This window comes from Pelophylax lessonae (assembly GCF_965119305.1).
Source record: "Pelophylax lessonae genome assembly, chromosome: 3".
Classification (NCBI taxonomy): domain Eukaryota; kingdom Metazoa; phylum Chordata; class Amphibia; order Anura; family Ranidae; genus Pelophylax; species Pelophylax lessonae.
In genome coordinates, this window is record NC_138770.1 from 335332274 (window position 1) to 335354942 (window position 22669).

The 22669-nt window shown below is 47.2% G+C and overlaps 1 protein-coding gene across 2 annotated transcripts in view; it reads right to left on the minus strand.

Moving 5' to 3' along the window:
• ZNF451 (zinc finger protein 451) overlaps positions 1 to 22669 on the minus strand; it is a 219688-nt gene that overhangs the window by 164756 nt on the left and 32263 nt on the right. For both annotated transcript variants that reach the window (XM_082249986.1, XM_082249985.1), the window contains 2 exons: positions 14153 to 14303; positions 12949 to 13075 (listed from right to left, as the gene is read on the minus strand). In XM_082249986.1, coding sequence (XP_082106112.1) covers positions 12949 to 13075; positions 14153 to 14303 — 278 coding nt within the window. The remainder of the gene's footprint in view (positions 1 to 12948; positions 13076 to 14152; positions 14304 to 22669) is intronic.

The window sequence follows — 22669 nt, forward strand, 5'->3', positions numbered from 1 at the left end:
GCCACTGCGTGATCCACCGGAAGTGGAACACACCAGCGTTCATCAGTGGCGGGCGTGAAGAGATAACGCAGCTTGAACCTACTTGGTACAGCAAAAGGCTTGTTTAGATTGCGCCATTGTTCACTAACAGCGCGCTGAAAATCCTCAGTGCAAGGAAAAACCTGCGATGTTTTGCGTCTCCGCTGTGTCCCATAAGAAGCCAGAACGGCAAGCGGACACGGTTCATCCTGTAAATGCAAGGTTTGTTTGATAGAAGCAACCAATTCATCCATGATTGCAAGCTCTTCAGACGAGCCAGGGGAAGAATCATCAACCCCCTCAACCTCTGCATCCCCCTCCGACCCTGCAAAGTCCAGGGACGAACGGGACCCCGATAAGGGGACCCCAGCCATAGCAGCCCCATCACCATCGCCCTCTGAATCAGAGGAAATTGAAACTCTGGGCCGTTTAGTGGATTGAGCAGCCACAAGCATCTGCACCTGAGCAGCAAGGTTAGCCCCCCTCATGGGAAACAGCAGCAGCCCCTTGGCCTCCCAGTAAAGCGGGAGGAAATTTGCTTTCCTGAGAATCCATGCCCCCAGAAGTGTGCAGGAGAAAAAAGGGTAACTGTCCCTTTAGAAGCGCGGCGAGCGCAGCCCACCGCTCACACACACCAGCACAAGTCGACCCCCACAGGGAAAACTACAAACTCAGGCAAGGAACACAGGACTAAAGAGGATAAAAACCTGGAGAGAACACTGCTGCTGCTGTATCGATCGGTGTGCCCAGGGAAAAGGAAGTGATGCAACAGAAGCCGCTCCTATAAATGTTTTATGCAGGAGGTGACCAGCGCTATGGAGTTTATAATAAATACAATAAAAGACCTAAGGTGTAAGCTGCCAACAACCAACCCTAAAAGGGTTAAAAGTGATAAAATGTAAAAAAGGTTGAAAACGGCGCTACCTTCAAAGTGCTGATGTGTCAAATAAATAAATAGTGTTTGATATAAAGTGCTGACGTGTCTGATATAATAAATATTGTTTGTTTAAAGTGCTCATATACAGGGTGATAACGGGTTAAATATTGCAACACTTACCATTCATAAGTGCTAGTGCCAGAAAAAATAAAAATGAAAATAAAATGGAAATAAAACCAAACCCAGTGCTTTTATTTAAAATAATATTGTGTCTTACAGTGATAAATCGTGGAAGTGTTTACATAAATAACATATAAACATAAGTGCTTGTTTTATTGGAAGAATGACTGTAAAATAGTAACCTGTTATTTTATAACGTGCTGTGATTAAAAGCGATGTGAAACTTCACACATATACAAGTGAAAAAATTAAAATGGTGAGTCCTATCTGATAAAGGAATGAAAAACAGGTGTTGATGAAGAAGGAAGAAGAACTCGGGTTGCAAACACCAATGTGGCCACTAGGTGTCACACCCGGCAGGTATACAACCTGTATTTCAATAGGGACCAATGTGGAATCCTGGGTTTCCCTCACAGCGATCTCTCCTCTTCCTGAGTGCCTTGGAATACAAAAAGAGAGAGAGAGGGGGACCCAGTTAGGCTGTCCTCGATCAGTAAAGAGAAGCCGGGAAGCTTCCGCGTTCCACGGCCCAAGCTCCAATACCGGAAGTGACGTGGTGACGTAAGACTCCACCCTACGCGTTTCGTAATACGTCTACTGGAGCGGCTCCTATAAAGCCTATGGAAGGCTACAAAAAAATGGCCACCGGGGGAGGAGGTAAATGCAGTGCTACATGAGGCCGGAGCGATCGCCGCCAAAATGGCGGCGCTTGGCGCCAAAAACGCCGCTCCCAGCATATAGAAGAAGCCCTCATATGCCTGCAGTTATCAATAAAATGGCGGGCCGCAGCAGCGGCCGCCGCATGTTGCACAAAACATGTACCACAGCATGCCCTACAACATATAGCATGTCACACAGAGAAATCACACAGTTAGTAACACAGAACAGTGTATCACAGCCCCCCTCCTTGCAGCCCACAGCAGCATCCAGACAGGGAGCCCCATAGTGTGAATAGACATGCAGGGTTACACAGTCCCAGACTGACACCCACTAAACAGACAGGTCCCCACACAGAGTACACTTACCTTCTGAATGGCGTGGGGAACCTGCACAAGCGATCAAGCCACTGCACATGGGACAGGGAGAGTCGCAGCAAGGACGCAGCAGCACTGCGGTACGAAACCGCATGGCGTCCAGTGAGGTAGCCACCTCACCACAGCATCCCTGCAGCGAACAGGGATGGGTCGTTCACCAATGCCAGGAAAAAATACCTGACTGAACGCTCGATGGCAGGCTGGGAAGCCACTGGCCCACAACCTGCGACCAGGGGGGCCAGCCCGAGACCCAGCCCGCACGATCCTCTTCATCAGAAGAACTAACTAATGCTGACAAAAGTAACAGCTAAGTAAAGAGAGAGAAAAAAACTCAAATAAAATCAAAAAGAAGATAAAGGCTGAGACAAAATGCCCCAGCACAGAAACAGCCAGCTAACTCCTGAAAGCTAGACAATGAAACTGAGGTATGGAACAGGAGGGTATTGACTGAGGGGACCACCCCCTGGGGGTGGGATATGCTAAAAGCTTTAATATTGACATATTGGGTTGCCTAGCTACTCCTACGGAGCAAAGGTCAATTACCCCATTGTGACTAATATGGAGAGGCGGCGACTGTCAGAGGACGTAAGAGAAACAAAGCATTCCCTCTGGGTGATTTATGTACATTACAAGGATTATAACAACCTTTGTTGCAGATTACTACCTTTTGTTATTCTGAAGAAATCACTGGTTTGTTCCACTGTGCTAAGTGGGTCTAATGGGAGAAGTTTTATAATTATCAATCAGCTGTGCACCTTCAGAGCATTGATGAGGAAATATGCAGGGCCTGCATCCCTTTGGATGTGTTCCTACTGGGAGTAGCTCACCAAAAAATATATTATTTTTTTGTTGCAGGGGATGTCTGAATTCTGACTTGTATCTTGGAGTAGATTTCTGGGAAAAATGGTGAGCCAAACGCACAAGAAGGAAATTCTGTTTCTAGAAGTGTCCGGTACATATTCTGTGTACAATACACCTCCAGGTAGTCATATTGTATTGCATTTTCAGAAAATTACAGTGGCTACAGATTGAAGAGAAAAACTGAATTTTTGTAAAATCTTACCTGTAAAATTTCTTTCTGAGTCCTCCGACAGTCGACGCCTCCTCTAAGTCATCACTGTTGGGTATTGACTTCCGCTCCGTAGGAGTAGCTAGGCATATAGACTTCGTCAAAAGACAAAAGGCATTAGCATATACACACCCATGGGGGCTGTCCCATCTGGTCAATACCCCCCTGCATCACCACTCCCAACTCAGTTTGGTAGCATAGCAGTAGGTAATAAGAACCCCAAAAGAGGGGCGGGGGCGACGACTGTCGGAGGAATCAGAGAAAGGAATTTTACAGGTAAGATTTTACAAAAATTCAGTTTTCTCTTACGTCCTCCGACAGTCGCCGCCTCCTCTAAGTCATCACTATTGGGATGTCCCAAAGCAGTATAGACATGAGGGGTGGGAGACGCAACCGTAGAAAAGGCAACGCAGTACCCACATCAGAGAAAGGAATCTTACATGCACCGTAAGAACCAACTGGGCAACAGAAAAAAACAATGCTCAACAGGAGCAACAGCCCAGGAAAGCAAATGCCTACAGCCAGGGACCCAGAGAAAAAAAATGCAAGGGTCCATCATGGCACAGCCGCACTGAGAACTTTGCGGCCAAAAGAAGAATCAACTGATGCCAGAACGTCTACTTTGTAGAACTTGGAAAAAGTGTGCACTGACGACCAAGTCGCCACCTTGCACACCTGAGCCACCGAGGCCCGATGCCAACAGGCCCAGGAAGTACTCAAAGACCTGGTAGAGTGCGCCTTAACAGGGAAGGGTGGAACCCGTTCCTTCAAGGCATAGGCCTGCTCAATGGTCTATCTGATCCACTTGGCAATGGTCGCTGCCGATGCAGCCATGCTCTTCCGAGGTCCCTCAGGAAGGACAAAGAGAGAGTCCGCCTTCCGAAAGGATTCCGTAGACTTCAGGTAAACCCTGATCGCCCTGACAACATCCAAGGAATGCAAAGCAATCGCCTTTGGATGCTTAGGCTTTGTACACAGCGAAGGCAGGACAATTTCCTCATTAAGGTGGAACTCAGTGATCACCTTGGGAAGAAAGGACGGGGGTGTTCTCAACACCACCTTATCCTTGTGAATTATCAAGTAAGGGGAGCGGCAAGACAACGCCGCCAGCTCCGACACTCTGCGAGCCGAAGTGATCGCCACAAGAAAAGCAACTTTTCGACAGCAGAGGCAACGATATCTCCTTGATGTTTTCAAAAGGAGCACGCTGCAATGCGGACAGGACCAAGTTCAAGTCCCATGGAGGTAAAGGCTCCTTCCTAGGAGGAGCCAAATGTCGCACACCTTGAATGAATGTGGGCACCAAAGAATGAGACGCCACAGGGCGTTGGAAAAGGACCGCCAGTGCCGATACCTGGCCCTTTATAGTGGCCAGCGCCAGGCGCTGATCCACCCCAGACTGGAGGAAAGCCAAGATTCTCGACACCGAGTAAGAACGAGGGGAAAACCCCCTGGACTCACACCAGGTGAAGTAGGCTTTCCAGGTACGGTAATAGATCTTACCAGAGGAAGATTTCCTAGCCTTGATCAGGGTAGGGATAACCTCAGAAGACAGACCCTTGTCCTTCAAGACCTGGGTCTCAACAGCCAGGCCGTTAAAGCCAGCGACTGTAAAGCAGGATGAAAGATCGGACCCTGAGACAGGAGATCTTCCCGCAGAGGCAGATGCCACGGAGGCGCCACTGCCAGGTGAACAACGTCGGCGTACCAAGACCGACGAGGCCAGTCCGGCGCCACCAGAATCACCATGTGCGGTTCCGAGACCAATCTGCGAAGGAACCGGGATAGTAACTGAATCGGAGGAAAGGCGTACATCAGACGATACTGATGCCAAGGGGCCAACGCATCCGAGGCGTCCGCCAACGGGTCGCGCGTTCTTGCCACGAACCTTTCCACCTTTCGGTTTAGCCGGGATGCGAACAGATCCACGTCTGGGGATCCCCACTTCGCACACAGCATCTGAAAGACCTCCGGGTGTAGGGACCATTCCCCCTGGTCCAGGGTCTGGCGGCTCAGATAGGCTGCCTGCCAATTCTCCACACCTGGAATGTGAACTGCCGAAATCGCCGGGACATGAGTCTCGGCCCAAGACAGGATGTCAGTCACCTCCCGGGCTGCTCGAGCACTCCTGGTGCCCCCCTGGTGGTTGATGTAAGCCACCGCGGTAGCATTGTCTGTCTGTACGCGAACAGGCAGGCCCTGGAGACGGTCCGAACACTGGAAGAGACAGAGTTTTATCGCTCGTATTTCCAGCACATTTATCGGGAGGGAGGATTCCTCCTCCGACCAAGTGCCCTGGGCAGACAGGGTGCCCAGGACTCCACTGTAGCCCGACAGGCTGGCATCCGTGGTAACCACTGTCCACATCAACGGGCGGAAGGACTTGCCTTCCGCCACCGACGGGGACTGGATCCACCACAGAAGAGCCAATCTGGTCCGGCGACTCAAGGAGACCTCCAGATCCAAGGACCGAGGAAGTCTGTCCCACCTGACCAGGATCTCCATCTGGAGAGCCCATGTGTGGAACTGGGCAAAGGGAATCGCTTCGAAGGCCAACACCATCAAACCCAGGCCCGGCATGCAGGTCCTGAGTGACTAGGACGGATTGTCCCTGAGGGACCGGATTTAGTCCGGCAAAGTCCGGAGCTTGTCCTCCGGCAAGAATACCTTTGCCTGAGCAGAGTCCAGAACCATTCCCAGATAGGGAAGGCGAAGCGACGGAGACAACGCTGATTTTTGAACGTTGATGGTCCACCCGAACTCCTGGAGCGTCTGAACCGTGATGGACAGATCGCGCACAAGGTCCTGACTGGCACGCGATCTCAGAAGCAGATTGTCCAGGTACCCCAGGACCGCAATGCCCTGGGCCCGCAGCAGGCCCAGGACCGGTGCCAACACCTTGGTAAATACCCTGGGTGCCGAAGCGAGACCGAACGGTAACGCCACAAACTGGTAGTGGTCGTCTGCGATAGCGAACCGAAGGTACCGCTGATGACCCTTGAAAATGGGGGGTACGCATCCTTCAGATCTATCGAAGCCAGGAATTCTCCTGGACTCAAGGAGGCCACAACCGAACAGAGAGACTCCATTCGAAACTTCCGAACACGCACGAAGCGGTTCAGCGCTTTCAGGTCCAGAATAGGACGCACTTTGCCCTCCTTCCTGGGCACAGTAAACAGATTTGAATAAAACCCCCGAAACCTGTCCCGATGAGGCACCGGGACAATTACCCCCTGGGCAAGCATGTCCTGCACCGCTTGATGCAAGTCCTGCAGACGCCCCGGAAGCAGCTGGAGATTGGAGGGAAAGAATCTGTCCGCCGGCCTGGAAAGAAATTTGATCTTGTAACCTGATCGAACGATTTCCTGGACCCACCTGTCCGAGATCCGGAGCAGCCAAGGTTGGAGAAAACCGCGCAAACGTCCCCCCACCCCAGAAATGGGCGAGGGCACCCCTTCAGGCAGAGGCGGAGTGTCCCGCCGAACCGGCATTGCCGTTCTTCTGCTTACCCGCCCAGGGTTTATTCTGGTTGCCCTGTGCCTTGAAGGGCTTGCCCTTGGATTGGTTCCGAAAGGCACGAAAGGACCCCTGACTTGATTTAGGCGCAGAACCCCGCTTGCCACGGAAAGACTTGTTCTTCGGGTTCTGGGGTAGCATAGTGCTCTTATCCCCCGTGACACCTTTCACCAGGGTATCCAACGCCTCGCCAAAAAGGTGAGAGCCAGCATAGGGAAAATCAGCAACAGTTTTCCGCGAGGACTGGTCGGCCGACCAGCTCTTCAGCCATATCAGTCGCCGGTTAAGTACCGCGACACTAGAGAGGCGAGCCACCAAGGGGGCCTCATTTAAGGCTGCATCACACAGATACATGACTCCTTGATGGATCTGGTCCACCATTTCCAGTCGTGCAGGCGGCACGTCATCGGACACTAGGTTGCTTCTCAGCACCTTAATCCAATCAGCCACCGCCTGAGCCACCATAACGGAAGCGAAAACGGGTTTGAGCAACGAACCCGCCACCGTATATGAATGGCGGGCTAGAGACTCCAACCGCCGGTCCGTGGGATCCCGGAAAACCGGGGTATCCTCAGTAGGAACCAAGGTAGCCTTGTTCAGCACAGCCACAGTGTGATCTACCTGTGGAGGCACACACCATCGTGATTCCGTAGCCGGCGCAAAAGGATAAAGCAATTTGAACCGACTAGGTACCAGGAATGGACGTTTTAACGTGCGCCACAGTTCATTAACAGTGTAATGGAATTCCGCTGGGCAGGGAAAAACCTGCGCAGACTTGCGGGTCCTGTGCGTCCAAAATGAGGACACAACGCCCAGAGGACAGGGCTCATCCTCTAAATGCAAGGTTTCTTTAACAGAAACAATTAACTCATCCATGGTCGCCCGTTCTTCGGGTGACCCTGGGGAGGATGTATCAACACCCTCCACCTCAGCCTCCCCCTCAGACCCCGGGGGTCCAAGGATGAGCGGGACCCTGAAAAGGGCACGCTCGCAGCAGCATCCATATCCCCATCTGAATCAGAAGAGAGAGACAGCCTTAGCAGTTTTCTCGCAGCCCGTTCAGACATCAGCATTTCCATATTTGCCACTAAAGTCGCAACCACAGCAGCCAGATCAGGTCGCAGCGGGGCCACAGGAGAACTGGGGCCCCCCACTAAAGCTGGAGGAAACTTGCTTTCCTGAGAATCCATGGCTCAAGATAATAAAAAAATACAGTGCAAAAAAGTAGGGTACTGTCCCCTTAAATAGCGCTGCGGAGTGCGCAGCCCACCGCTACTGTCACAGCTATGAAGACCCCCAAAAGGAGAAAGAAAACTGAGCCAGAAGCAGTATGCAGAAGAAGACAGAGATAAACTGCAGAGCCTGCAGATCGTTTCTACCTGTGTCTGTGCTGTCTGAGAGGAAAAGGAAATGCTGCTGGAGGGGGCTGGCCATAAGCCAGACCCCAGGGAAAATGGCTGCCCCATAGGGATGAATAGGAGGCTTCGCCAAGATGGCAGCCGACAGGGGGTCGAACCGATCGTTTCACCGCCCACAAAATGGCGGCGGATGTCGCCAAAATGAGCTGTATACTCGCCCCAGAGGGGCTATACACTTGTGCATAGTAAAAAACATGGCGGACCGCGCGATTTCACCCCCGCAGCGGTCGCCGCACAACACACCAGTCTGTACCCCCAAACATGCACCTAAGGTGACACAGGGACCCCCGGCAAACATACAGATCTGCACACAGCGAACCCCGCAGGGATCGCACAGGGAGTCACACAGGCACAGACATGGGGACACACAGCAACACAGACTGCCACCCCAGACAGAGGCCCCACACAGAAAAGTACTTACCTGTACCCGATGGCGTGGGGAGCCCCCATGCACGGATAAAATTCTGTTCTCATCTGACAGGGAGTGCCGTGAGCCAGGGACATGATGCTGCAGTACCGCAGACAAGTCCTGTGAGGTAGCCACCTCACGGCTGCATCCCTGCAGCGAACAGGGATGGGTCATTCTTAATGCCAGGGCGAACCATAGCTGAACGCTCGATGGCGGGCTGGGGGTCCATCTGACCCTCTGTGCCCTGGAGAACCAGGGCGGCCAGTCCGAATCCCAGCACCGCATGATCCATCTTCATCCGAAGAATAAACACTAAAGCTGACAAAATAAACAGCTAGTAAAGTGAGAGAAAAAAAAACTGACATTTAAAAAGAAAATCAAATAAAGATTTAGGAAGGCTGAGACTGAAGCCCCAGCACAAGGTAGCCTGACTATTCCTGATGCTAGGCAAACTAAAACTGAGTTGGGAGTGGTGATGCAGGGGGGGTATTGACCAGATGGGACAGCCCCCGTGGGTGTGTATATGCTAATGCCTTTTGACTAAGTCTATATGCCTAGCTATTCCTACGGATAGGTGGACAATACCCAATAGTGATGACTTAAAGGAAGCGGCGACTGTCGGAGAACGTAAGAGAAATTCTGTTTTTTCCGCTATTTTGCATTATTAAATCTGCCCAACAAATTTTTTTCTTTTTGGAAACACAAATCACAGAAAAAAAAAAAAAAGAATTGGAAAGCACAGCAAAAAGCACTACAGAAATGCTGAGAAGCGACATGCATAGGTATGAATCGAGCCTCAGGTCTTGCTTACACTTACTCAAAATACAGAAGTGTAGCAAACGTGCTTATAGCATTAATGCGAGTGGTTTGCTGAGTTTGCGTTACGTTTAACACACGTTAAAGGAAAGTTAAAAATGTTCCCCAAACTCCCTATGTGCATCTGAAACGCGTTAACACACCCCAGATGCCTAGGTTTTCTCTTGGCTGTTGCACCCAAAGGCCAACGAGCCACAAACGCATTGCAAACTCGCTGCAAACACGTCAGTGCATTTATAGTATGTTAATATAGACTTGATGGAAGGAGTGGAGACGCTTCAACTCCTTCCAAACTCCACATTAATTTTAGTTTATTAAACGTAGCAATGCGACATACCGCAAACGCTTTATTTTCAGATAATATGAAAATAGGCGTTTGCTGTCCATATTATCAAATGCAAGGATTACTAGGAGTTTGAGGAGAGTTAAAAGCGCACCCCAAACTCCTGCTTTAAATGTCATTGTAAAAAGGGCCCAAATGAGCCCTAAGTGAGAGAGAGTAACTGCAACTGAACCTACAAACACTTACACAGGTCTGACCAAAGTGATAAAAGTGCCAATAAATTTATAAATATACAGTATATAAATACAGTACATGGCAACTAATCTTGTTTTTAAAAAAGTGTGAATAGAAAACTGCTAACAACCAGAGCCTATATTTAACGAAGCTCAAATTGGTGTATAGACCGGGGATAAAGTTCTCTTAACTGCTTGCCGACCGCCGCACAACTATTTACTGCGGCAGTCAGCCCCTCACAGGCAGAGCGACATAGTACTACGTCGCTAGCCTGTGAGGGTCTAGGGAGCGCACGGACCCCCCCCGCGCGTGTGACCAGCGGACCCGATGTCCGCCGGTCACTCGGCGATCGGCGGGGGAGAGGGAGAATGTCAGGCAGCTTGTGTAAAACAAGCCATCTGTCATTCTCCTCGCTGTAAAGACACTGATCACACGGATCTAGTATGTAGATCCGTTGATCAGTGTCCTTACAGCTCAAGCCACAGCCAATCACAGTAGAAAGCACGCCCCTAGGGATACACACAGCCCCTCCCTCCCAAATAAAGTTAACCCCTTCACTACCAGTGTATTTTTACAGTAACAGTGCATATGTATAGCACTGATTACTGTAGAAATGTCACTGGTAACCCCAAAAGTGTCAAAAATGTCAGTCAAGGGTCCGATCTGTCCGCCGCAATGTCGCAGTACCGCAAAAAAAAAAAAAAAAAAAAAAAAAAAAAAATCGCAGATCGCCGCCATTACACGTTAAAAAAAAAAAACAACAAAAAATGACAAAAAATCTTTCCCTTTGTTAGTAAACGCAATAACTTTTGCGCAAACCAATCAAAATACGCTTTTTGCGATTTTTTTTACCAAACATGGGTAGCATAAAACAAATTGGCCGAAAACGTTAAATTTTGATTTTTACATTTTTTTTGGGGGGAATTTCATATAAAAAAAAATGTGAAAAATATTGTTATTTTTGAAAAATGTACGCTCTTTTTTTGTTTATAGCGCAAAAAGTAAAAATCGCACGGGTGATCAAATACCACCAAAAGAAAGCTCTGTTTGTGGGAAAAAAAGGAAGTCAAATTTGTTTAGGTACAGCGTCGCACGACCGCGCAATTGTCCGTTAAAGTCACGCAGTGCCGAATCGCAAAATACCCCCTGGTCGTATAGCAGGAAAATCCTCCGGGGCTTAAGTGGTTAAATAACATGCCTAGAACACATTAAATGACCAAATTTCTACGAGAATGTTGTTAAAATAAATGGTTTGGCAACAGGGTCTCTAAGAAATCATTAATCTTTAAAATTTCGCTTAACATAAGTTTATTCTTCGGGTCCCTAGACCCTCCTGTGAGTGACAATGGTTTCAGACAAAGACCCTAGGAATTGTAGCACCCTAACTCTGACTTGTTAATTACATTTTTGAAAATCCCAATAACTTCGTGGTATGGGATGGAAGATCCATCCCACATTGTCACTTTAAAGCCTAGCGGCAGGTTTCTTGTGCCCTTAGTTTGTTTGCACCAAGCTGGTTCAAACATACTACTTGCTTCACTAACAGGGGCACTCGCTGGAAGCTCTGAAAATTAGTATTAGTGTAGTATTAGCTACATACAACACTGAAATATATTAACAGGGCAGTCATTTGCAGTTCCATTTCCGGAACAAAATCAAGTTGGCCTGAGTGCTGCTCAGCCATTTGCAGGAAGCCTTTTGTTTTACGAGTGAACATAGGCCTTCCTTTGATTGGCCTAGGCGGAGCGGTGAGCACAATCTTCACCTCATCCAATTACAGGAAGCATTGCATTAATTATGAAATACAAGGATTTCTGTAAATGGCTGAGCAGCTCTTAGCCCAACTCAAAATTTATTTTGGGAGAGGGACAGGAAGTTGGTGGATGAGGCTGATATGTGTGGACTTCGCCACGCTAGAGTGTTCCTTCCTTTTTGTGGTTTATATGCATCTAGGTTTGGCTCCCTTTTTTTTTTTTTTTTGGCGTTTAGGACTCTTGAACCAGACCTATACGTGGTGAATCGTGGATTATAATATTGGAGCGTCCTGTGATCAGCAGCCCTCTGGATTGCCTTCACTTTACTATGTTGTGGGCTTATCGCCCTAGGTCATCTTTACTTGAGGGCTGGTGGTCTCTCACTGGTCACTGGCTTCTGAATTTTAAAAGATTTTTGCACATTTATGGATAGTATATATATATATATATATATATATATATATATCTCTCTATATTTGTTCCAGTTTCGATATCTCTTTTGAGGTGCAGATGTTGGATTACACCTTCTGTTTATCTAGATGTGAGCTTGCTTACCATCAGATATGTGGATCCTGAAGAAGCCCTAGATTCAAGTGTAATGAGTTGATCCAGATTCATATGTATTTTTTTTTTTTTACACATTCCCCTATCTGGGATGATCATATATATATATATATATATATATATATATATATATATATATATATATATATATATATATATATATATATATATATATATATATATATATATATATATATATATCTATTATAATGTCTCTACCCCATTGAATATTTACATGTTTTTTTTAGACATTTGATGTATTAATAAATTGAACTGTTTTTATTCATTTTTACATTAGTACAGTTGTGATATTTGTTGCTCTTGTTAAGGTGGCCACTTTAAAATCCACTTTTCCCATCATCTCTTCTAATTTGTAAAGTGCTGGGGATTCTTTGTTCTATTCTAAGGGACAGGAAGTTGATGCTACATACAGTTTGTGCACTGCTCATAGGGGAAGCAAATTATTTGGACAAGCTTGGTTCAAATTAACTATTTAAAGTCACAAGAAACCTGCGGTTAAGCTTAAATCATTGTTTCTGCTAAACTTTAACCAGTTAGATCTACCAGAGTAACAAAGCCTTAATCTTCCTTGAGCAAATTGACAGTATATGCATGTGCATACTAAAAAGTGGCCCTGTGCACAACTCCCTTACCCCCACCCCCCATTGCCAACATACAGGCTATATGCTGCAGGGTCACAGGTCCCCATTAAGAGAACACAAGCACTTCTAGGAATGAACTTAAAGTGCACCTGTGTGATCTTTTTTCCCCCTTACCTTTGTAGCCAAATGAGTAGTGTATTCTTTGGTGGTCACAAAACGTTCCTGACACACAAGGCAAACATATGAGCTATCACACACTCCATGAAGAGAAATAGTTGGATCACAAGGGGAGTGATCAAACCTAAAAAAAAAAAAAAAGTACACAAAACTATAAAAACAGTAACTGGCAACAGAAATGAGTGCCAAAAAGGATAAAAATGCATCTACCTAGGTCAAAGAAATTTGTCTCCTGAAATTTTTATTTCAAACCACATCACGATTGGACAGTTAATACATAGGCGCCATGACCTATATGCAGTAGGAAAACATCCCCTTTTCAGTCTTCACTCGCACCCTCTTTTTCCCCATCATCAGCTACTCTCCCTTGTTTAGCTGTTCCCCCACACTTCCCATTCAACCATTAGCCCCTTTCTGAGGCCATTATTTCCTTTTTTTTTTTTCAGTCATCAGATTTTCCTCCTGTTTGCTCTTGTTTAGTCATCACCACCTAGTTCAGTTGCCAGTCCTGTTGTAAAGTATTCCTCCTGGAGAATTGGGAGCTGGCCCCTTAAGAACGTCTTACCCACATATTGTCTTATTGCTCCTCTGCTGCCAGTTCCAGCAATGTCTCCTCTCAACATCCTCCCGACTCACCTCTCATATGGAACGCCCTGCATGTACCTTACATAACTTCACTTTTTTGTCAGGCAGACTGGAAATTTAATAATGCGTGCACAACCAAAAATTAAACATAAGTGCAAAGGAAGTGACAGCTCCAGCTCCCTACTAGCTTGCAGAATGGAGGAGACCATTAGTCCACTTGCAGTGTCAAACATCTGCACTTATCTGACAGTCTGAGAAAATACAGTATATATCATTATATAAAATGTAAGCCATCAGTGATCTTGTAAAAATCCTGAGGGTTCATTACTGTTACACTAGACATAACTAAAGATAAAATAACTAAAAGATAGCACTGCAAGAGATCATATTCAATGACCTACTGGATGCACTGGGTTTAAGAAATAATAGACCAAAAAATAAACAAAAGCTGTCAAATAACCTAGATTTAGACATAAAGAGACAGAAAGCTTGTCTATGGTATGCCCTGGATGGGATTTTGATTCAAACAACAACCATATACAATACATAGATATTTTGGCAAAAACAAAACAAAACAAAAAAAAAAAAAAAAAAGGGGGGGGATGATTAAACCTACCTTTTTAGATGACCAAACAGTAGTTGCCGGTTGTCAAATTTCCTGTTACAATGCATCACAGGACAAGTAATTGGTTCTGTATTTGTGTGGCCTATTTCCCGTGGCTGGGAGAAAGTTCTGCGGCTGGAACTCACATTACCTGGTCTGAGACCTGGAAAAAGAACACTTATTTATCACACACAAACAGAAGTGGAGAGTTAAAACAATGTTCATGTTGCATACTGTAGTCTCAGTGAGTGAAGGAATAACCAAAAATGTGAACAGACATAATTAAGCTCTTCCAACTCCCAATGATCCTGAAGAGGGAATCCAGGCAAAGTGGATTTAAACGTTTGTGGACAGAGTGGTGAAGGGCTAAGACAAACATTAGGTTTAATCTTTTCTGGCCCCACTGGGGAAGATTCACCCTCCTATTTTGTCATTGGGACAGAATGTGAAGGTGAATCCAACATTTTTAAGTGGCTACCAAAACAGGACAACGAAAACACCTGTTCTAATATTTGTCGAAGATGGAATTATCCCTGAGAATGACCATATTACTCATTTACTGCTCTGTCACCTAGACACAAGGCAAGGGGAAATCTCCCCAAAGGGAACACAGTCTGCATTTGGGGACACACACCCCCATCGTTGTCAAATTGGGAGAAGCAGCTGCATCCCAATAGACATCAATGAGCTGCCTGCACGAGGATGCAAGAAACCCCTGTGCAACCCCATGTGAGAAAACCAAGCCCTCGTAAATTTGTACGATTACATAAGCGCATGTGAATGAGGACTTACTCTGAAGGAGGGCTGGCACAGACAAATCATTCTGGATCCTTAGTTTAGGAAATCACCTAATTTTTCAAATCAAAGGCTTAGTGCACCTTTTGCAGCAACAGTGATTTATTGATCAATGAACATTAACAAATTTTCGCAATGAAGCCTGCAGTGCATCGCACCAGCAATCAGTGTGTCTTGGATGCAATGTGCAGGCTCTTGCAATGTTCCCCCCTGCCTCAGGTCCATATGGAGGTACAGACCTGCTACAAGAAGTAAGCTTTAAAGTCATTGTAAACCTCAGACATGAAATATGAACAAAGCATATCCCTCTATAGTGTGTACTTGTATCAATTAAGAGCAAAGACATGGATTTACTAAAAAGGCAAATATACTGTGCACCACAAGTGCACTTGCTCTAGATCTGAGGGGAAGCTCTGCTGATTTCTATCATCCAATTATGCAAGCAAAAATTGTGTTCTTTATTTTCCTTGCATGGTCCCCTCAGATCTAGAGCAACTGCACTTTTGGTGCACAGACTATTTGCCTTTAGTAAATAAACCCCCAAGTGTAATTTCTGTCTGCTGTTTCGTTCCTCTGCTATCAGCATGCTAAAATCTAAAACCCAAAAAAAAAAAGAAAAAGAAAGAAGGTGTCGGGTTATGGGGCTCTCTGCCCCCATTTTCTGCACCCTCAGAAAAAACTTTATTATTCAACGCTTTGAACAGATGTAGACAAGAGTTGACTGCAGATAGACAGATACAGCTTATGTAGGAGGATTGATTTAATCTCTGTATCACCTCAGGCCAATCACTTCACTAGGCATATGAAAAGCTGGCGACGCATTATACAATTTTCTTGTTCAATTTCCTTTAGATTTACCTTCAACTATGTAGTGCAAGAGCCTGCCTGATTGCATACAATTTAAAAATTGTTTAGGTTCAAAAGTAAGGAAATACATCCTCGCAAGGTAAAGGGAAACAAATAACGGTACATGCGTAATTAGAACAATAACGTTACAGCAAGTCATAGCAGTTTTCAAACACAAGGCGATTTCAAAAAAAGTAGAAACAAAGAACGAATGAATCAGAATACAATAAGCGACAGTGATTTTCAAAGTCCCAACTTATAAGAGATAGATAAATGCAATATGTTCATTTCTCGGATAGGGTTAGAATAATGTGCATGGGAGACCAAGCTACTTTTGGGGTTTAACTCTATATTTTGCCAAAGTAACCATCTATCGTAAAATTGGCTTTGGGTACCTTTACAAGATGCCATTGTCCGCTCAAAGCCATGCATCTCATCCACTCGATTTTTGACTTCTTTCAAGCTTGGAATCAAGGGAGATTTTCAGTTGTTTTGCGATCAAGTTGGTTGCTACTGAGAGGATGGCAATGGAAATATATTTCATACGTGGGTGAATTTCCCCCATATCAATGCTTAACTACTTCCGATCCGCGCTATAGCCGAAAGACTGCTATAGCGCGGACTCGAATTTCCGGGAGGCCGTCTTTAAACGGCCTCCCAGAGACAGGCTCCACGCACGCTCCCACGAGTGCGCATCGGGGAAAATCTGTGTCGGCCATGTCCCTTGGACACAGCCAATCACAGATCGTGGTAAATGGCCAATCACAGCGGCCATTTACCAGGTGATCGGCCCATGCAATGAGCGAGGATCTCATATGTAAACATATGAGATCATCTCTCATCGCCAGCTCTCCTTCCTCACACAGAGGCTGCGTGTGAGGAAGGAGCAGAGATGATCAGCCGTTCGGGGACACAGAGGAATGTAATCAGGGCACTGATCACCAGTGCCTTGATTACAACAGGAGGTAAATAAAATAAAATGTGCCCACCATCAGTGCCCACAATCAGTGCCCATTGTGCTGCCAGTCAGTGCCCATCAGCGTCTGCTCATCTAGGCACTGATGAGCACTGACTGGCAGCACTATGGGCACTGAGTGTGGGCACTGATGGTGCTACCCATCAGTGCCGCCTCATCAGCGCACATCAGTGAAGGAGAAAAAAAAATTATTTTCAAAATTTACTCGCAGAAAATAAGAAAAACTTTTTTTTTTTTTTTTTAATTTTCTGTCTTTTTTTTTGTAAGAAATAAAAAACCCAGAGATGATCAAATACCACCAAAAGAAAGCTCTATTTGTGTGAAAAAAAGATAAAAATTTCATATGGGTACAGTGTAGCATGACCGCGCAATTGTCATTCAAAGCGTGAGAGCACTGAAAGCTAAAAATTGGTCTGGATGGAAAGGGGGTTTAAGTGCACGGTAGGCAAGTGGTTAAAGCTTGTTCAGCTCCTGCCCTCCATGCTATACCTGTATCTGCAGAAATGAGTCTAAAGATGGAGTGCTGAAAACCCCTCCATCCAGGGAGGACCAAAGCATGTTTCAAGGTTCCTACCTGGCCACAACCCCTCCAGCAGGAGTTCTGTATTAGTAGAGAATTTTGATATTTTGTAAGGGGTTCGATACTATCTTAGATGGATTTTCTGCACTGGTTCCCAATGGTTTATGCATTTAGTGCATGAATAGTTTATTCTGATGGCACTGATCCATTGCGTATCTGTGAATGAAGTATTCAGGTCTTCCTCCCATTTAAGTTGAGACATTATAAGAAAGGTAGTTTTTGATCGTACAAAACTATATAGGAGGGGGGGGGGGGGGTCATACCTCGTTTCCTAGGTGGGTTTGCTATCCAGAAGGACCATAAGTAGACAGTAGATTTGTTTACAAATGTGTATAATTTTGCATATAAAAAGAAAGTCTTTTGGAGAGATATGTTTAGCGGATATTAAAAGTGGAGAATTTCATTAGTTTCCCATTTTCTATCAATCCCCTTTTCCTTCCAGTGTTCAAAAGGAGCTGTCGACTAGTATGTGAGAAAACGCATTTTGGTATAGGTATTAGGACCTCACCAGTGGTTTTGCAACAATGTTGGTAATAATACAACCATGCTTTTAGAGAGGTAACAATTATAGGGTTGCTGATTGATAGGTCTAGGCCCTCTATTGGGGAGATTAGTAGAGACTTAAGGTCTCCCGAATTGATAAAGGTTTGTTCTGTTTGGCTCCAAAGTGAAAAAGGTGTGGGAGATATCCATGACTTCAGTTCCAACATTGTGGTCATGTGGTAGTCTTTAAAAATTGGGACCCTCATACCTCCCATGCTTCTATGTTTAGCCAAAGTTTTGAGAGAGCTTCTTGCTCGTTTTTGCTGCCATAGGAACTTAGAGAGCAGACTTTGAATAGACTGACAGTAAGAGTTGTGAATCGTAAATTGGTAGAGAGTTATAAAATAACGGAATTTTTGTAAAATCTTACCGTAAAATTCCTTTCTCTGAGTCCTCCGACAGTCGCCGCCACTTCATAATCTTCACTAATGGGGTAATTGACCTTTGCTCCGCAGGAGTAGCTAGGCAACAAGATTTGTTAATATCAAAGCTTTTAGCATATCCCACCCCTAGGGGGTGGTCCCCTCAGTCAATACCTCCCTGCTTCCTGCATTCTCAACTCAGTTTCAGTAGCATAGCAGTAGAGTACATAAGCAAACCCCAAAAGAGGGGCGGGGGCGGCGACTGTCGGAGGACTCAGAGAAAGGAATTTTACGGTAAGATTTTACAAAAATTCAGTTTTCTCTTACGTCCGACAGTCGCCGCCACTTCATAATCTTCACTAATGGGGACATCCCAGAGCAGTGTAGACATGAGGGGTGGGAAAAAACGCAGCCGCGCCTAAAGCAACGCAGTACCCACATCAGAGAAAGGACCTTACCAAGGTAAGAGAACCAACCTGGCAACAGGAAAAACGTGCTCAACAGGAGCAACAACCCAGGAAGAACAAGTAACCCAGGGGTAAAAACACCCCAACAGCCAAGGGCCCAAACAAGGGACCCTAAGGCACTGCCGCACTAAGAACTTTACGGCCAAAGGAAGCATCTGCCGATGCCTGAACATCCACTTTGTAAAATTTGGAGAAGGTGTGAACGGACGACCAAGTAGCCGCCTTACACACCTGGGCCACAGAAGCCTGATGACGATAGGCCCAAGACGTACTCCGAGATCTGGTAGGAGTGCGCCTTCACAGGGAAAGGAGGAACCTTCCCCCTCAAAGCATAGGCTTGCACAATCGTCTGCCTGATCCATTTGGCGATGGTAGCAGGCGACGCCGCCATGCCCTTCCGAGGTCCCTCTGGAAGGACGAATAGGGAATCCGACTTGCGAATAGACTTAGTCGATGACAGGTAAACCCTGATCGCCCGAACAACATCCAAGGCATGCAAAGCCACCTCCTTCGGATGCTTAGGCTTTGCGCAAAGCGAAGGCAAGACAATGTCCTCATTCAGGTGAAATTCCGAAATCCTCTTCGGAAGAAAGGAAGGGTTAGGTCGCAAGACCACCTTATCCAAGTGAATCACCAAATAGGGAGAGCTGCAGGACAAAGCTGCCAGCTCCGACACCCTGCGAGCCGAAGTGATCGCCACCAAAAAGGCAACCTTCTTGGACAACAGAGACAGCGAGATCTCCCTGATCTTTTCAAAGGGAGCCTGTTGTAACACGGACAGAACCAAGTTCAAGTCCCATGGAGGCAAAGGATCCCTCCTAGGAGGGGCCAAATGTCGCACCCCCTGAACAAAGGTGCTAACCAAGGAATTAGACGCCACAGGGCGTTGAAAAAGAACGGCCAGCGCAGAAATCTGACCCTTAATTGTGGCCAGCGCCAAACGCTGGTCCACTCCAGTTTGGGGTAAAGCCAACACTCGACACAGAGTATGAGCGAGGGGAATACCCCCTGGACTCACACCAGGCAAAGTACGCTTTCCAAGTACGGTAGTAAATTTTTCCCGAAGAGGCTTTTCTAGCCTTGATCAAAGTGGGAATGACCTCAGGGGAGAGACCCCTATCCTTCAGGACCTGGCTTTCAACAGCCAGGCCGTTAAAGCCAGCGACTGTAAAGCAGGATGGAATATCGGCCCTTGAGACAGAAGGTCTTCCCGAAGCGGCAGGCGCCACGGAACGTCGACTGCCAAATTCACGAGGTCTGCGTACCAAGAACGGCGAGGCCAGTCCAGTGCCACCAGAATCACCGCGTGCGGTTCCGAGGTCTGAATCGGTGGAAAGGCATACATCAGACGATACTGATGCCAGGGCGCCACTAACGCGTCTGCCCGAGGATCGCGCGTCCTTGCCACGAACCTTTCCACCTTGTTGTTCAGACGAGACGCAAACAGGTCCACGTCCGGAAGACCCCACTTCGCGCACAACATCTGGAAGACATCCGGGTGAAGGGACCATTCTCCCTGGTCCAGGGTCTGGCGACTCAGATAGTCCGCCTGCCAGTTCTCCACCCAGGGAATGTGCACAGCAGTTATCGCTGGGACGTGCGTCTCGGCCCACGACAGAATGTCGTTTACTTCCCGAGCAGCACAGGCACTCCTGGTGCCCCCTTGATGGTTGATGTAGGCCACCGCTGTGGCATTGTCCGTCTGAACCCGAACCGGACGGCCCTGAAGCCGTTCCGAGCAATGCAGAAGGCAAAGTTTTAGGGGTGGGATATGCTAAAAGCTTTGATATTAACAAATCTTGTTGCCTAGCTACTCCTGCGGAGCAAAGGTCAATTACCCCATTAGTGAAGATTATGAAGTGGCGGCGACTGTCAGAGGACGTAAGAGAAAATGGAATTTTTGGAAAATCTTACCTGTAAAATTCCTGAGTCCTCCGACAGTCGCCGCCTCTTCATATTCGTCACAATGGGGTATTAGACTTTGCTCCGAAGGAGTAGCTAGGCAACAGAATATGTTAACAATAAAGCTTTAACATATCCCACCCTCAAGGGGTGTTCCCCTCAGTCAATACCCTCCTACTTCCTGCAACCATATCTCAGTTTCAGTGGAATAGCAGTAGAGTATACAACCAAACCCCAAAAGAGGGGCGGGGGCGGCGACTGTCGGAGGACTCAGAGAAAGGAATTTTACAGGAAAGATTTTACAAAAATTCCATTTTCTCTTACGTCCTCCGACAGTCGCCGCCTCTTCATATTCGTCACAATGGGGACTTCCCAAAGCAGTGCAAACATGAGGGGTGGGAAACGCATCCGCGCCGTAAGGCAACGCAGTCTCCGCATCAAAGAAAGGAACCTTACCAAAGGAAGAAAACCAGCTGGGCAACAGGAAAAAAATTGCTCAACAGGAGCAACAACCCAGGAAAAAAACAAAGAACCAGGGGATAAAAAACCTATCCCAACAGCCAGAGGTCCCAACAAGGGACCCTAGGGAACTGCCGCACTAAGAACCTTGCAGCCAAAGGAAGCATCCGCCGATGCCTGAACATCTACCTTGTAGAATTTTGTGAAAGTGTGCACGGTCGACCAGGTCGCCGCCTTACACACCTGGGCTACAGAAGCCCCATGACGACAGGCCCAAGACGTACTCAGAGATCTAGTAGAGTGCGCCTTCACAGGCACAGGGGGAACCTTCCCCTGTAAAGCATATGCCTGTTCAATGGTCTGCCTGATCCATTTGGCGATGGTAGAGGCCGACGCCGCCATGCCCTTCCGAGGACCCTCAGGAAGAACAAACAAGGAATCCGACTTTCGAAAAGACTCAGTCGATTTAAGGTAAACCCTTATCGCCCTAACAACATCCAAAGAATGTAGTCTCACCTCTTTCGGGTGTTTAGGCTTCGCGCACAGCGAAGGCAAGACAATATCCCCATTTAGATGGAATTCCGAAACTCGCTTCGGAAGAAAAGGATTAGGTCGCAAGACCACCTTATCCAAGTGAATAACCAGATACGGAGACTTGCAGGACAAAGCCGCCAGCTCCGACACTCTGCGAGCCGAAGTGATCGCAACCAAAAAGGCGACCTTTTTGGACAGCATAGACAACGAGATCTCCCTGATCTGTTCAAAAGGAGCACGTTGTAACACAGATAGAACGAGATTCAAGTCCCAAGGGGGCAGAGGATCCCTCCTAGGAGGAACCAGATGCCGCACACCCTGAACAAAAGTGCCAACCAAGGAGTTGGAAGCCACGGGACGTTGAAACAGAACGGCCAGCGCAGACACCTGACCCTTTATCGTAGCCAGCGCCAAACGCTGATCGACACCTGTTTGAAGGAAAGACAGCACACGGGAAACCGAGTACGTGCGGGGTGAAAACCCCCTGGACTCACACCAGGCAAAATAGGCCTTCCAAGTACGGTAGTAAACCTTCCCCGAGGAAGACTTCCTCGCGTTGATCAAGGTATGAACGACCTCAGGGGAGAGACCCCTCTCCTTCAGGACCTCGGTCTCAACAGCCAGGCCATCAAAGCCAGTGACTGTAAAGCAGGATGGTATATCGGCCCTTGAGACAGGAGATCGTCTCGAAGAGGCAGACGCCACGGGGCGTCGACCGCCAGATTCACAAGGTCTGCGTACCAGGACCGGCGTGACCAATCCGGCGCCACAAGAATCACCGTGCTGCGTTCCGAGTGTAACCTGCGAAGGAACCTGGACAGCAACTGAATCGGTGGAAACGCGTACATCAGCTTGTACTGATGCCACGGGGCCACTAACGCGTCCGACGCGTCTGCCCGAGGGTCGCGAGCCCTTGCCACGAACCTTCTCACCTTGTTGTTGAGACGAGACGCGAACAGGTCCACATCTGGAAGACCCCACTTCGTGCACAACATCTGGAATACAGCCGGGTGGAGAGACCATTCCCCCTGATCCAGGGTCTGGCGACTCAGATAGTCCGCCTGT